Source organism: Schistocerca piceifrons, chromosome X (genome assembly GCF_021461385.2).
Source record: "Schistocerca piceifrons isolate TAMUIC-IGC-003096 chromosome X, iqSchPice1.1, whole genome shotgun sequence".
NCBI lineage: Eukaryota > Metazoa > Arthropoda > Insecta > Orthoptera > Acrididae > Schistocerca > Schistocerca piceifrons.
Window position 1 is genome coordinate 801,601,799 of NC_060149.1, and position 13,970 is coordinate 801,615,768.

At 49.5% G+C, this 13,970-nt stretch overlaps 1 protein-coding gene across 2 annotated transcripts in view; it reads left to right on the plus strand.

The window, feature by feature from the left end:
- LOC124721214 (probable serine/threonine-protein kinase DDB_G0282963) overlaps positions 1-13,970 on the plus strand; it is a 141,201-nt gene that overhangs the window by 28,258 nt on the left and 98,973 nt on the right. Inside the window, exons 1-2 of one of the 2 annotated variants that reach the window (XM_047246065.1) lie at positions 5,359-5,454; positions 7,554-7,682. Coding sequence is in view for 1 of the 2 variants with exons in the window: in XM_047246064.1 (XP_047102020.1) it covers positions 5,329-5,454 (126 nt within the window). In the remaining variant the exon portion in view is untranslated. Of the gene's footprint in view, positions 1-5,328; positions 5,455-7,553; positions 7,683-13,970 lie in introns of those variants that run through there. The other variant, XM_047246064.1, reaches the window with a different exon arrangement.

Sequence of the window (13,970 nt, forward strand, 5' to 3'; positions counted from 1 at the left end):
CATTGTTGAACTCGGAGCTCTGCAGGAGACCATCCGTACGTGTTCACATGTTGACCAAATGACATTGTCAATCATAATTGTAATGGGCAGTTAACCATTGTGATTCGACCATTGATCAATGGGAACATGTCAGCTCTTAGAGTGAATCACATTTTTGCTATACTAGGTTACTGGTCGTATCCACAGATGCCGTCATTGAGTTGAACGGCAGCTCAAAACATGAAGTGCCACGGACTCAGGCTGTTGGGAGCAGTATTGTGCTCTGGGAAACATTCTCCTGCATTTGCATGGGATCTGTGGTAGTAATTGAAGACACGCTGACAGATGCAAACTACCCGCGTCCCTTCATGATTAATGTTGTCCCCGATGGCGATGTCATCATTCAGCAGTATAATTGTCCATGTCTCGGAGCCAGAACCATGCTACACGGGTTTGTGGAGCATCATAGTGAACTAACGTTGATGTCTCAGTGATCAAATTTGCCTGATGTAAATCCTATGGAACCCATCTGTGTCGCTATCGGGCACCATCACTGCATACGCATATCAGTGGCCCATTATTTATGCAAGTTACATAACCTTTGCATAGACGTATAATGCCACATATCTCCTCAAAACCTACCAACAAGTTATTAGGCAGGTGATCATAATGTGCTCATCAGTGTGTGAATGGTGTCTGTTCTTTTAGATATTGATGTTTGAAGGAACAGACACCATCTGTATATAATATGTACACCATATGGCATCAAATCTAATGATAAAAGGTCAAATTGTAAAAATTATAAGAAAGGACCACTAACAAAAAGAGCAAACCACAAAACAGCTCTTAGCTTGAAGTCCTAATCTTAATACAGAACAACAGTGACGACTGATAGTATATGGAAGTAAGTACTAAATATGATTAACCAAAATTATAATAAAATAAAAATGCTATGTAACTTATGCAGGTGGTCTGAAGACGACAACCTGTCTGAAATGGCTCCGTCACAATAATACATCATCAAACTACTGTAACAGCAATCTACATTTTATTACATAATTTCTCAATAATGTCTCACAAAAAGAATGCCATCTTCCCTCCACAGATTCCCATTTGAGTTTACAGAGCATCTCTGTAACCCTCCCATGTTGACTGAACCTACCAGTAACAAATCTAGCAGTTCGTCTCCGAGTTGCTTCAAAGTCTTCCTTTAATACGATCTGGTGGCGATCCTAACCACATGAACAGCACTCAAAGAATGGGTCCCACTAGTCTTCTATATGTGATCTTCTTTATAAATGTGCTACACTCTCCAAAAAGTTTTCTAATAAACTGAAGTCAGCCATTTGCCTTCCCTTACATGCTAGTTTCATTTCAAATTGCTTCGCAATGTTACACCTGCATATTTAATCCACATCTCTGTGTCAAGCAGCTCGCTACCAATCCTGTATTCGAACATCATGGGATTGTTCCTCCTGTTCATCTGCATTAATTTACATTTTTCTACATTTAGAGCAATCTGCCTTTCGTCACGTTGTTGTTGTTGTGGTCTTCAGTCCTGAGACTGGTTTGATGCAGCTCTCCATGCTACTCTATCCTGTGCAAGCTTTTTCATCTCCCAGTACCTACTGCAACCTACATCCTTCTGAATCTGCTTAGTGTATTCATCTCTTGGTCTCCCTCTACGATTTTTACCCTCCACGCTGCCCTCCAGTACTAAATTGGTGATCCCTTGATGCCTCAGAACATGTCCTACCAACCGATTCCTTCTTCTGGTCAAGTTGTGCCACAAACTTCTCTTCTCCCCAATCCTATTCAATACTTCCTCATTAGTTATGTGATCTACCCATCTAATCTTCTGCATTCTTCTGTAGCACCACATTTCGAAAGCTTCTATTCTCTTCTTGTCCAAACTATTTATCGTCCATGTTTCACTTCCATACATGGCTACACTCCATACGAATACTTTCAGAAATGACTTCCTGACACTTAAATCAATACTGGATGTTAACAAATTTCTCTTCTTCAGAAACGCTTTCTTTGCCATTGCCAGCCTACATTTTATATCCTCTCTATTTCGACCATCATCAGTTATTTTGCTCCCCAAATAGCAAAACTCCTTTACTACTTTAAGTGCCTCATTTCCTAATCTAATTCCCTCAGCATCACCCGACTTAATTAGACTACATTCCATTATCCTTGTTTTGCTTTTGTTGATGTTCATCTTATATCCTCCTTTCAAGACACTGTCCATTCCATTCAACTGCTCTTCCAAGTCCTTTGCTGTCTCTGACAGAATTACAATGTCATCGGCGAACCTCAAAGTTTTTATTTCTTCTCCATGAATTTTAATACCTACTCTGAATTTTTCTTTTGTTTCCTTTACTGCTTGCTCAATATACAGATTGAACAACATTGGGGAGAGGCTACAACCCTGTCTTACTCCCTTCCCAGCCACTGCTTCCCTTTCATGTCCCTCGAGTCTTATAACTGCTATCTGGTTTCTGTACAAATTGTAAATAGCCTTTCGCTCCCTGTATTTTACCCCTGCCACCTTTAGAATTTGAAAGAGAGTATTCCAGTCAACATTGTCAAAAGCTTTCTCTAAGTCTACAAATGCTAGAAACGTAGGTTTGCCTTTCCTTAATCTTTCTTCTAAGATAAGTCGTAAGGTCAGTATTGCTTCACGTGTTCCAGTGTTTCTACGGAATCCAAACTGATCTTCCCCGAGGTTGGCTTCTACTAGTTTTTCCATTCGTCTGTAAAGAATTCGTGTTAGTATTTGGCAGCTGTGACTTATTAAGCTGATAGTTCGGTAATTTTCACATCTGTCAACACCTGCTTTCTTTGGGATTGGAATTATTATATTCTTCTTGAAGTCTGAGGGTATTTCGCCTGTTTCATACATCTTGCTCACCAGATGGTAGAGTTTTGTCAGGACTGGCTCTCCCAAGGCCGTCAGTAGTTCCAATGGAATATTGTCTACTCCGGGGGCCTTGTTTCGACTCAGGTCTTTCAGTGCTCTGTCAAACTCTTCACGCAGTATCGTATCTCCCATTTCATCTTCATCTACATCCTCTTCCATTTCCATAATATTGTCCTCAAGTACATTGCCCTTGTATAGACCCTCTATATACTCCTTCCACCTTTCTGCATTCCCTTCTTTGCTTAGAACTGGGTTTCCATCTGAGCTCTTGATATTCATACAAGTCGTTCTCTTATCTCCAAAGGTCTCTTTAATTTTCCTGTAGGCGGTATCTATCTTACCCCTAGTGAGATAGGCCTCTACATCCTTACATTTGTCCTCTAGCCATCCCTGCTTAGCCATTTTGCACTTCCTGTCGATCTCATTTTTGAGACGTTTGTATTCCTTTTTGCCTGTTTCACTTACTGCATTTTTATATTTTCTCCTTTCATCAATTAAATTCAATATTTCTTCTGTTACCCAAGGATTTCTACTAGCCCTCGTCTTTTTACCTACTTGATCCTCTGCTGCCTTCACTACTTCATCCCTGAAAGCTACCCATTCTTCTTCTACTGTATTTATTTCCCCCATTCCTGTCAATTGCTCCCTTATGCTCTCCCTGAATCTCTGTACAACCTCTGGTTCTTTTAGTTTATCCAGGTCCCATCTCCTTAAATTCCCACCTTTTTGCAGTTTCTTCAGTTTTAATCTACAGGTCATAACCAATAGATTGTGGTCAGAGTCCACATCTGCCCCTGGAAATGTCTTACAATTTAAAACCTGGTTCCTAAATCTCTGTCTTACCATTATATAATCTATCTGATACCTTTTAGTATCTCCAGGGTTCTTCCATGTATACAACCTTCTTTCATGATTCTTAAACCAAGTGTTAGTTATGATTATGTTGTGCTCTGTGCAAAATTCTACAAGGCGGCTTCCTCTTTCATTTCTGTCCCCCAATCCATATTCACCTACAATGTTTCCTTCTCTCCCTTTTCCTACACTCGAATTCCAGTCACCCATGACTATTAAATTTTCGTCTCCCTTCACAATCTGAATAATTTCTTTTATTTCATCATACATTTCTTCAATTTCTTCGTCATCTGCAGAGCTAGTTGGCATATAAACTTGTACTACTGTAGTAGGTGTGGGCTTCGTATCTATCTTGGCCACAATAATGCGTTCACTATGCTGTTTGTAGTAGCTTACCCACATACCTATTTTCCTATTCATCATTAAACCTACTCCTGCATTACCCCTATTTGATTTTGTGTTTATAACCCTGTAGTCACCTGACCAGAAGTCTTGTTCCTCCTGCCACGGAACTTCACTAATTCCCACTATATCTAACTTCAACCTATCCATTTCCCTTTTTAAATTTTCTAACCTACCTGCCCGATTAAGGGATCTGACATTCCATGCTCCGATCCGTAGAACGCCAGTTTTCTTTCTCCTGATAACGACATCCTCTTGAGTAGTCCCCGCCCGGAGATCCGAATGGGGGACTATTTTACCACCGGAATATTTTACCCAAGAGGACGCCATCATCATGTTATCATACAGTAAAGCTGCATGCCCTCGGGAAAAATTACGGCTGTAGTTTCCCCTTGCTTTCAGCCGTTCGCAGTACCAGCTCAGCAAGGCCATTTTGGTTATTGTTACAAGGCCAGATCAGTCAATCATCCAGACTGTTGCCCTTGCAACTACTGAAAAGGCTGCTGCCCCTCTTCAGGAACCACACGTTTGTCTGGCCTCTCAACAGATACCCCTCCGTTGTGGTTGCACCTATGGTACGGCTATCTGTATCGCTGAGGCACGCAAGCCTCCCCACCAACGGCAAGGTCCATGGTTCATCAGCTAGAAATTTTGTCTGAGTCTTCTTTTATCCTCCTACAGTCATTCAGCAACAACACCTTCCATTATACCACAGCATAATCAGCAAACAACCTGTAAATTGCTGCTAATCCTGTCCATAAGATCATTTACATGTATAGAGTGTAATAGCAGTCATAGTGCACTTACTTGGAATTCTAATGCCATTGTGTGTTTCTGCAGACTGGCTAGTATCAAATTCTATTGTATTAGATTCCCATTTACTAAATGCATGTTACAATGGTTGTATAAGCTTTTATTTATTTTATTGATTGTTGTTTTGGAAATATTACATTGGTTAACATAACCAGCTTTCACACAGTGAGTTTACATATTGAAACCAACTTGAAAATCAGGAGATGAATATATAGCATTGCTGTATAATAGTGGATCAAGCATAGTTTTCAATTTACCATGCACCTATCAATAAGAGAACAATAATATTTATTATATTACTGTTCACCTGATTAAACATGTACTGAATATCCTGAAAGAACTTTATCTTCTTGCAGTTCTAGCTCAAAACAGACTGTGATGAAAATTTTGGACCAAGTTAACCAACTTTCTACTGCTGAAAAGCTTTTTCTATACCTTAAACTGCCTACGGGGAAGAATGAAAATGTGGACCCATTAAGACAGTAAGTTTATGTGATTTTTTGCTGTCAGTAACTTAGTTATATTAATATTTATGCTATTGATAGTGAAGGGTTGTGTTTAAGTTGCAAAATATTCAGTACTCCACAAACTACATGACATGTGTTTGGTTTCTTACATTTCACGTAATTTATTCACTGTTTCTGCTCAGTATCCAGAAGTTGTCAGCTGAGACCAGATACAACACATTTTCTAGTATTTGTAGAAAATAATAATGTGTTATTCTGCTCTAGACATCAACAGCATGGCTGTATATTTGTGTGCTTCTCCAGTGCAAAATTTTGAAGTTGTAGTTGCTATAAACAAGATAGAGTAATATTTGAGAAGCTTGAGTGTTGAAAGTCATTTGTAATGTGACTTCTGACCCAACATACACTCAGATTTTCACCATCACGTTTTTATTATTGGCTGTCACTCACTCACTCACTCACTCACTCATTCATTCATTGTAAAGTGAACTGTCAGATGTCAATGAAATAAATGTTAGAAATTGTGTTAATAAACTTTTGTGAAACTGCTTACTCCAACCAAATTTAACAACATGAACTGAACAGAGAAGAAATTACTTTGAGTAAAACTGCCACATCCTCTGGTATATTGAACCATTGCTGTTTATCTCATATTTATAGGTTATTATCAAATTTGTCACATTAATATTCATCATTGAACAACAGTTATCTATAAACTGTAAAACCAGTGACAAGTGTACATTAATTATCGTTACTCCATGTGTAGCTGTAAAGACTCCTCAGTCCACGAATGTAGATGAGTGAAGAAAGAGTTTCTGCTAATAAAGTATTTTTGGAAATTTCTTTTACATTCATGAGGTTTCTCCTCTTTATTGCTTTTTGTCAGATAGGAGCGTGCTATTTGAAGAGCAGATAGGAAGGCCAAGTCAACTTGGAAATATAGTATCAGTAGCAAATATATAATTAAGGAGTGAATGTATTAAGAAATTCGGTGCAAGATTTTCAAGACTTTTGAAGAGGTCTATGCAAGATGTGTGCTTATCTATTTCATTTCTTCGTTCTAACAGCTCATATTTGATGGAATTCTCTATTTGATTTAAGTGCCTGTAAACTGATGGGAAATAATTAAATAGAGCTCAAAGGAACTTATCATAAAGTATTAAACTCTATATTGTATTTATGAGTGATATTGATGTATACTTCAGTCATTTTGCCCGTAGTGGTGTATACTGGTGTGCCACATAATGTGTGTACCAAGTGAGGTGGCACAGTTGGGTTCAATCTTTATCTGGATGTCGGTATTTAGATTTTCTGTGATTGCCACAGAACTCTTAAAGCAAATGCTGGAGTGCTTATTTAAACTAGATCTACTCCAATTAGATACTTATTTCGTTGTTTAACCACATATCTTATGAAATTTATGCTGACTGGATGGTGGTCCCGAAATTTAGGTAGATACTTGTTAAGTAACCTGCAGCAAATTTAAAATGAGTTTGATTTGTAAAAGTAAGTAATAATTGTGTAAAAACTAATTAGTACATGAGAACTGTGTACAACTTACGCCATCTGGCTTTTTCGCTGTTAAATGGCCATAGTGCAGAAAAAGTTTGCCATTTAAAGTATCAAATTATAATTATAACATTAAGAATATGTTTGATATTTTGTAAAGATGAAATAAAAGAGAGAATCCTGGAGTGGCTATGAGTGACATAACAGGGGTGCGAGTAGTTCCATTTACTTTAGTGGTTTGAAAACCACAGACAAATACACACAAATGACTTTGGTGAATAGATGAGAGTCTGCAGTCAGATTACTTAGTGTGGGGTATGATTGAACAGAGTGTAAGGTTTAGAAGAGGAAAAAATTACAGTATTTGCTTTCTTGAAAACGAAATGCTGTTTAATTGCAAATCCTAATTGGGTAATGAGTGTAAGGTCAGTAGTATTTTGAAATTAAGTGCAAGGCGTTGTAGTGTCCCTAGTAACTTAGTCCTGTGGAAATCCTCATTGTAAAACACCATATAATAAATTTGAGGTACAGGCAGTGACTAGAAATAAGATTATTTCAATAACATTCTGAGCCTGCATAAGACATGACTGTAATTTCTTTTTTAGGTTTTGGTGTTTCATGGTTAAGTCTTTCACTTGTCGATGAAAGTGGAATGCGACACAGATGCAATTCACAAATATCTCATCTCCCTTTGATTGACCATATAGAATGTGATATGTTTCTACATGCAGATGGTAAACGGGTATTTGTGTGGCTTATCACTGAGTAATTAACTGTAATAATCACTTCCTGGAAGTAGCTCAGATGACTGGTGTGGACAGTTCAAGGGATAAAGCAATAGAATACATGTAAGAAACAATACCAGTGTGACATGCATAAAATCTGCTCACAGTTACTCAACCTCTGACAAGGAAATTATGAATTTAATTAACTCTCTTTAAACATAATGTGCCATAGGGGTTAATAATACATCAGGTAAATTACTGAAGTCCTGTTCTTCCCATCTATTCAGTATATTCAGTTATTTATGCAGTACATCATTATCACAGTGCATCTTTTTCAACAAGCTGAGATTCCTTTACAAGAAAGGTAATGAGATGTTAATAATTACTGACTGGTCTCAATGCTTACCACTTCCGTGAACGTACTGGAAAATATTATGCGTGCAAGAACAATAACACACCTGTTCTAAAATAAGATACATATCTAGTATTAATTTGGATTTCAAAATGGTCTCTCCACATAAAATACCAATTTTTAATTCACAAATTATAAAAAAAAATGATGGAAAGGTTCATGAGGAATGAAATGATAATTTTTCCAAGATTTCATTCATTATTATTCATATCATGTAAAATAACTGTTATTGCTAATGAAAAAAGAATGTTAACTTTAGGATACAGCTCTATGTCATTAGCTGTAATTTTGTATTAGGGAGTTAATTTACAAAGTTCTGACGTTTCTTCAGTAGTCGAATGAGGTGTTCATTAGTCTCTGGCATGTTCGGCAGATCATTATTGCGACCTCCCTCTCCCTCCCTCCCCCTCCTCCTCCTTCCCTAACCCCTCCCTCCCCCTCCTTCCCTCCCTCCCCCTCCCTACCCCTCCCTCCCTCCCCCTCCCTCCCTCCCCCTCCCCTCACCCTCCCCCTCCCCTCACCATCTCCCCCTCCCCTCTCGCCCTCCCCTCCCCTGACCTCCCCATCACCCTGACCTCCCCTCCCCCCCCTCCCCCACCCCTCCCTCTCTTCCCCTCCACCCTGTCCCTCCCATCCCACTCCCCTCCCCTCCCTCTCCCCCGCCCCCTCTCACGTCCCCCTCTCACGTCCCCCTCTCACGTCCCCCTCTCACGTCCCCCCCTCTCCCCTCCCCCCTCCCCTCTCCCCTCCCCTATCCCCCCTCCCCTCCCCCTGCCCCTCTACCGCTCCCCCCCTACCCCTCCCCCCTACCCCTCCCCCTCCCCCTCTCCCCCTCTCCCCTCCCCTCCCCTCCCCCTCTCCCCTCCCCCTCTCCCCCTCCCCCTCTCCCCTCCCCCTCTCCCCTCCCCCTCTCCCCTCTCCCCCTCTCCCCTCCCCGTCCCCCTCTCCCCTCCCCCTCTCCCATCTCCCAATCTCCCCTCTCCCAATCTCCCCTCCCCTCTCCCCTCTGCCAATCTCCCCTCCACCACCCCACTACCCTCCCCCTCTCCCGTCACCCTCCCCCTCCCCTCCCCGTCCCCTCCACCCTCCCCCTCCCCTCCTCCCTCCCCCTCCACTCTCCCCTCCCCTCCCCCCTCCCCTCCCCTCTCCCCCCTCCACCTCTCCCCTCGCCCTCCCCCTCGCCCTCCCCCTCGCCCTCCCCCTCGCCCTCCCCCTCGCCCTCCCCCTCGCCCTTCCCTTCCCCCTCCCCCTCCCCTTCCCCCTCGCCCTCTCCCCTCGCCCTCTCCCAATCTCCCAATCTCCCCCTCCCCTCTCCCATCTCCCAATCTCCCCTCTCCCCTCCCCCTCCTGTCCCCCCTCCCCCTCCTGTCCCCCCTCCCCCTCCCATCCCCCCTCCCGTCCCCCCTCCCGCCCCCCTCCCATCCCCCTCCCCCTCCCGTCCCCCCTCCCGTCCCCCTCCCCCTCCCATCACCCCTCCCGTCCCCCCTCCCGTCCCCCCTCCCGTCCCCCCTCCCGTCCCCCCTCCCGTCCCCCCTCCCGTCCCCCCTCCCCCCTCTCCCCTCTCCCCTCCCCCTCTCCCCTCCACCTCTTCCCTCCCCTCCACCTCTTCCCTCTCCCCTCCACCTCTTCCCTCTCCCCTCCACCTCTTCCCTCTCCCCTCCACCTCTCCCCTCCACCTCTCCCCTCCACCTCTCCCCTCTCCCCTCCACCTCTCCCCTCCCCCCTCCACCTCTCCCCTCTCCCCTCCACCTCTCCCCTCCCCCCTCCACCTCTCCCCTCCCCCCTCCACCTCTCCCCTCCCCCCTCCACCTCTCCCCTCCCCCCTCCACCTCTCCCCTCCCCCCTCCCCCTCCCCCCTCTCCCCCCTCTCCCCTCCACCTCTCCCCTCCCCCTCCCCCCTCTCCCCTCCACCTCTCCCCTCCCCCCTCTCCCCTCCACCTCCCCCCTCTCCCCTCCACCTCCCCCCTCTCCCCTCCACCTCTCCCCTCCACCTCTCCCCTCGCCCTCTCCCCTCCCCCTCGCCCTCGCCCTCTCCCCTCGCCCTCGCCCTCTCCCCTCGCCCTCTCCCCTCGCCCTCTCCCCTCGCCCTCTCCCCCTCGCCCCTCTCCCCTCGCCCTCTCCCCCTCGCCCTCTCCCCTCGCCCTCTCCCCTCGCCCTCTCCCCTCGCCCTCTCCCCTCGCCCTCTCCCCTCGCCCTCGCCCTCTCCCCTCGCCCTCGCCCTCTCCCCTCGCCCTCGCCCTCTCCCTCGCCCCTCGCCCTCTCCCCTCGCCCTCGCCCTCGCCCTCGCCCTCTCCCTCGCCCTCGCCCTCGCCCTCTCCCCTCGCCCTCTCCCCCTCTCCCCCTCTGCCCTCTCCCCCTCTGCCCTCTCCCCCTCTGCCCTCTCCCCCTCTGCCCTCTCCCCCTCTGCCCTCTCCCCCTCTGCCCTCTCCCCCTCTGCCCTCTCCCCCCTCTGCCCTCTCCCCCTCTGCCCTCTCCCCCTCTGCCCTCTCCCCCTCTGCCCTCTCCCCCCTCTGCCCTCTCCCCCTCTGCCCTCTCCCCCTCTGCCCTCTCCCCCCTCTGCCCTCTCCCCCTCTGCCCTCTCCCCCTCTCCCCTCGCCCCCTCTGCCCTCGCCCCCTCTGCCCTCTCCCCCTCTGCCCTCTCCCCCTCTGCCCTCTCCCCCTCTGCCCTCTCCCCCTCTGCCCTCTCCCCCTCTGCCCTCTCCCCCTCTGCCCTCTCCCCCTCTGCCCTCTCCCCCTCTGCCCTCTCCCCCTCTGCCCTCTCCCCCTCTGCCCTCTCCCCCTCTGCCCTCTCCCCCTCTGCCCTCTCCCCCTCTCCCCTCGCCCTCTCTCCCCCTCTCCCCTCTCCCCCTCTGCCCTCTCCCCCTCTGCCCTCGCCCTCTCTCCCCTCTGCCCTCTCCCCTCTGCCCTCTCCCCTCTGCCCTCTCCCCCTCTCCCCTCGCCCTCTCCCCTCGCCCTCTCCCCTCGCCCTCTCCCCTCGCCCTCTCCCCTCTGCCCTCTCCCCTCGCCCTCTCCCCTCTGCCCTCTCCCCTCTGCCCTCTCCCCTCTGCCCTCTCCCCTCTGCCCTCTCCCCCTCTGCCCTCTCCCCCTCTCCCCTCTCCCCCTCTCCCCTCTCCCCCTCTCCCCTCGCCCTCTCCCCTCTCCCCTCTCCCCTCTGCCCTCTCCCCTCTGCCCTCTGCCCTCTCCCCTCTGCCCTCTCCCCTCGCCCTCTCCCCTCGCCCTCTCCCCTCGCCCTCTCCCCTCGCCCTCTCCCCTCTGCCCTCTGCCCTCTCCCCTCTGCCCTCTCCCCTCGCCCTCTCCCCTCGCCCTCTCCCCTCGCCCTCTCCCCTCGCCCTCTCCCCTCGCCCTCGCCCCTCGCCCTCGCCCCTCGCCCTCTCCCCTCGCCCTCTCCCCTCGCCCTCTCCCCTCGCCCTCTCCCCTCGCCCTCTCCCCTCGCCCTCTCCCCTCGCCCTCTCCCCTCGCCCTCTCCCCTCGCCCTCTCCCCTCGCCCTCTCCCCTCGCCCTCTCCCCTCGCCCTCTCCCCTCGCCCTCTCCCCTCGCCCTCTCCCCTCGCCCTCTCCCCTCGCCCTCTCCCCTCGCCCTCTCCCCTCGCCCTCTCCCCTCGCCCTCTCCCCTCGCCCTCTCCCCTCGCCCTCTCCCCTCGCCCTCTCCCCTCGCCCTCTCCCCTCGCCCTCGCCCTCTCCCCTCGCCCTCTCCCCTCGCCCTCTCCCCTCGCCCTCGCCCTCTCCCCTCGCCCTCGCCCTCTCCCCTCGCCCTCGCCCTCTCCCCTCGCCCTCGCCCTCTCCCCTCGCCCTCGCCCTCTCCCCTCGCCCTCGCCCTCTCCCCTCGCCCTCGCCCTCTCCCCTCGCCCTCGCCCTCTCCCTCGCCCTCGCCCTCTCCCCTCGCCCTCGCCCTCTCCCCTCGCCCTCGCCCTCTCCCCTCGCCCTCGCCCTCTCCCCTCGCCCTCGCCCTCTCCCCTCTCCCCTCGCCCTCGCCCTCTCCCCTCGCCCTCGCCCTCTCCCCTCGCCCTCGCCCTCGCCCTCTCCCCTCGCCCTCGCCCTCGCCCTCTCCCCTCGCCCTCGCCCTCGCCCTCTCCCCTCGCCCTCGCCCTCGCCCTCTCCCCTCGCCCTCTCCCCTCGCCCTCGCCCTCTCCCCTCGCCCTCGCCCTCTCCCCTCGCCCTCGCCCTCGCCCTCTCCCCTCGCCCTCGCCCTCTCCCCTCGCCCTCGCCCTCTCCCCTCGCCCTCGCCCTCTCCCCTCGCCCTCTCCCCTCTGCCCTCTGCCCTCGCCCTCTGCCCTCTGCCCTCGCCCTCTGCCCTCTGCCCTCGCCCTCTGCCCTCTGCCCTCGCCCTCTGCCCTCACCCTCTCCCCTCTCCCTCTCCCCTCTCCCCTCTGCCCTCGCCCTCTGCCCTCGCCCTCTCCCTCTCCCCTCTGCCCTCGCCCTCTCCCTCTCCCTCTCCCCTCTGCCCTCGCCCTCTCCCCTCTGCCCTCGCCCTCTCCCCTCGCCCTCTCCCCTCCCTCACACACACACACACACACACACACACACACACACACACCACGCCTTACCATAAACACCAACTATTATGCATTCAAAATTGCTTCTGCAAAGTAGAAAAGTTGTCTAGACGACATGATTCCAGTTTGTCTGAAGTTGATTTTGTAACAATTAAATTCCTTACATCGCACAGTAGGTGGTCAAAGTTTCTGAATACCTCACTCATTTCTGTACCACACTAAGACTGAGTGAAGGGTAGCAAATGCAGAATTGGGCTGTAGATATCACAAGATGTGGGGAGTATTGTGTTGTTAGTAGAGAAGCAGCAATAGTAAAGTGAGTCGGCCAGGAGAGCTCAGAGACTTCTACATGGACCTATCAGTGGATTTCAAGTGAGGAACAGATTCATGAGGGTCATATCAATCCTTCTGAAGCTGCCCATTAGGACTGTTGGTGATGTCATTATAAAATGGAAATATGAAGGAACAACCACAGTTAAACCAGGACCAGGCAGACCTCATGTTCCGATGGACAGAAACAGTCAATCATTGAGGAGGGTAGTTCAGCCAGGTGGTGGAAGGTTTCTTGAGGAATGGCAGCCCATTCTTCATGGAGTGGTATCTATTTTGGTCGGTGAGACCTGCCATGAAGTCAGCATTCCAAAACATCCCAAAGGTGTCCTATAGGATTCAGGTCAGGACTCTCTGCAGGCCAGTCCATTATAGGGATGTTATTGTCATGTAACCACTCCGCCACAGGCCATGCATTATGAACAGGTGCTCGATCATGTTGAAAGGTGCAATCACCATTCCCGAATTGCTCTTCAACACTGGGAAGCAAGAAGGTGCTTAAAACATCAATGTAGGCCTGTGCTATGATAGTGCAATGCAAAACAAGAAGTGGTGCAAGCCCCCTCCATGAAAAACATGACCACACAATAACACCACCACCTCCGAATTTTACTGTTGGCACTATACACGCTGGCAGATGACGTTCACTGGGCATTCGCCATACTGTTGACGGTCTCTGTCAGTCAACAGATGAGGTCGGCCTGTGCACTTTTGTGCTGTACGTGTCCCTTCACGTTTCCACTTCACTGTCACATCGAAAACAGTGGACCTAGGGACATTTAGGAGTGTAGAAATCTCACATACAGACGTATGACACAAGTAACACCCAACCACTTGGCCACGTTCGAAGCCTGTGAGTTCCCCGGAGCACCCCATTCTGCTCTCTCACAATGTCTAATGACTACTGAGGCTGCTGATATGGAGTACCTGGCAGTAGGTGGCAGCACAATGCACCTAATATGAAAAAAGTGTGTTTTTTGGGATGTCCGGATACTTTTGATCACATAGTGTATGTGAAAACAGGATTTTACTTGAGATATTCATAACTCTGGGTTTTTGGTTT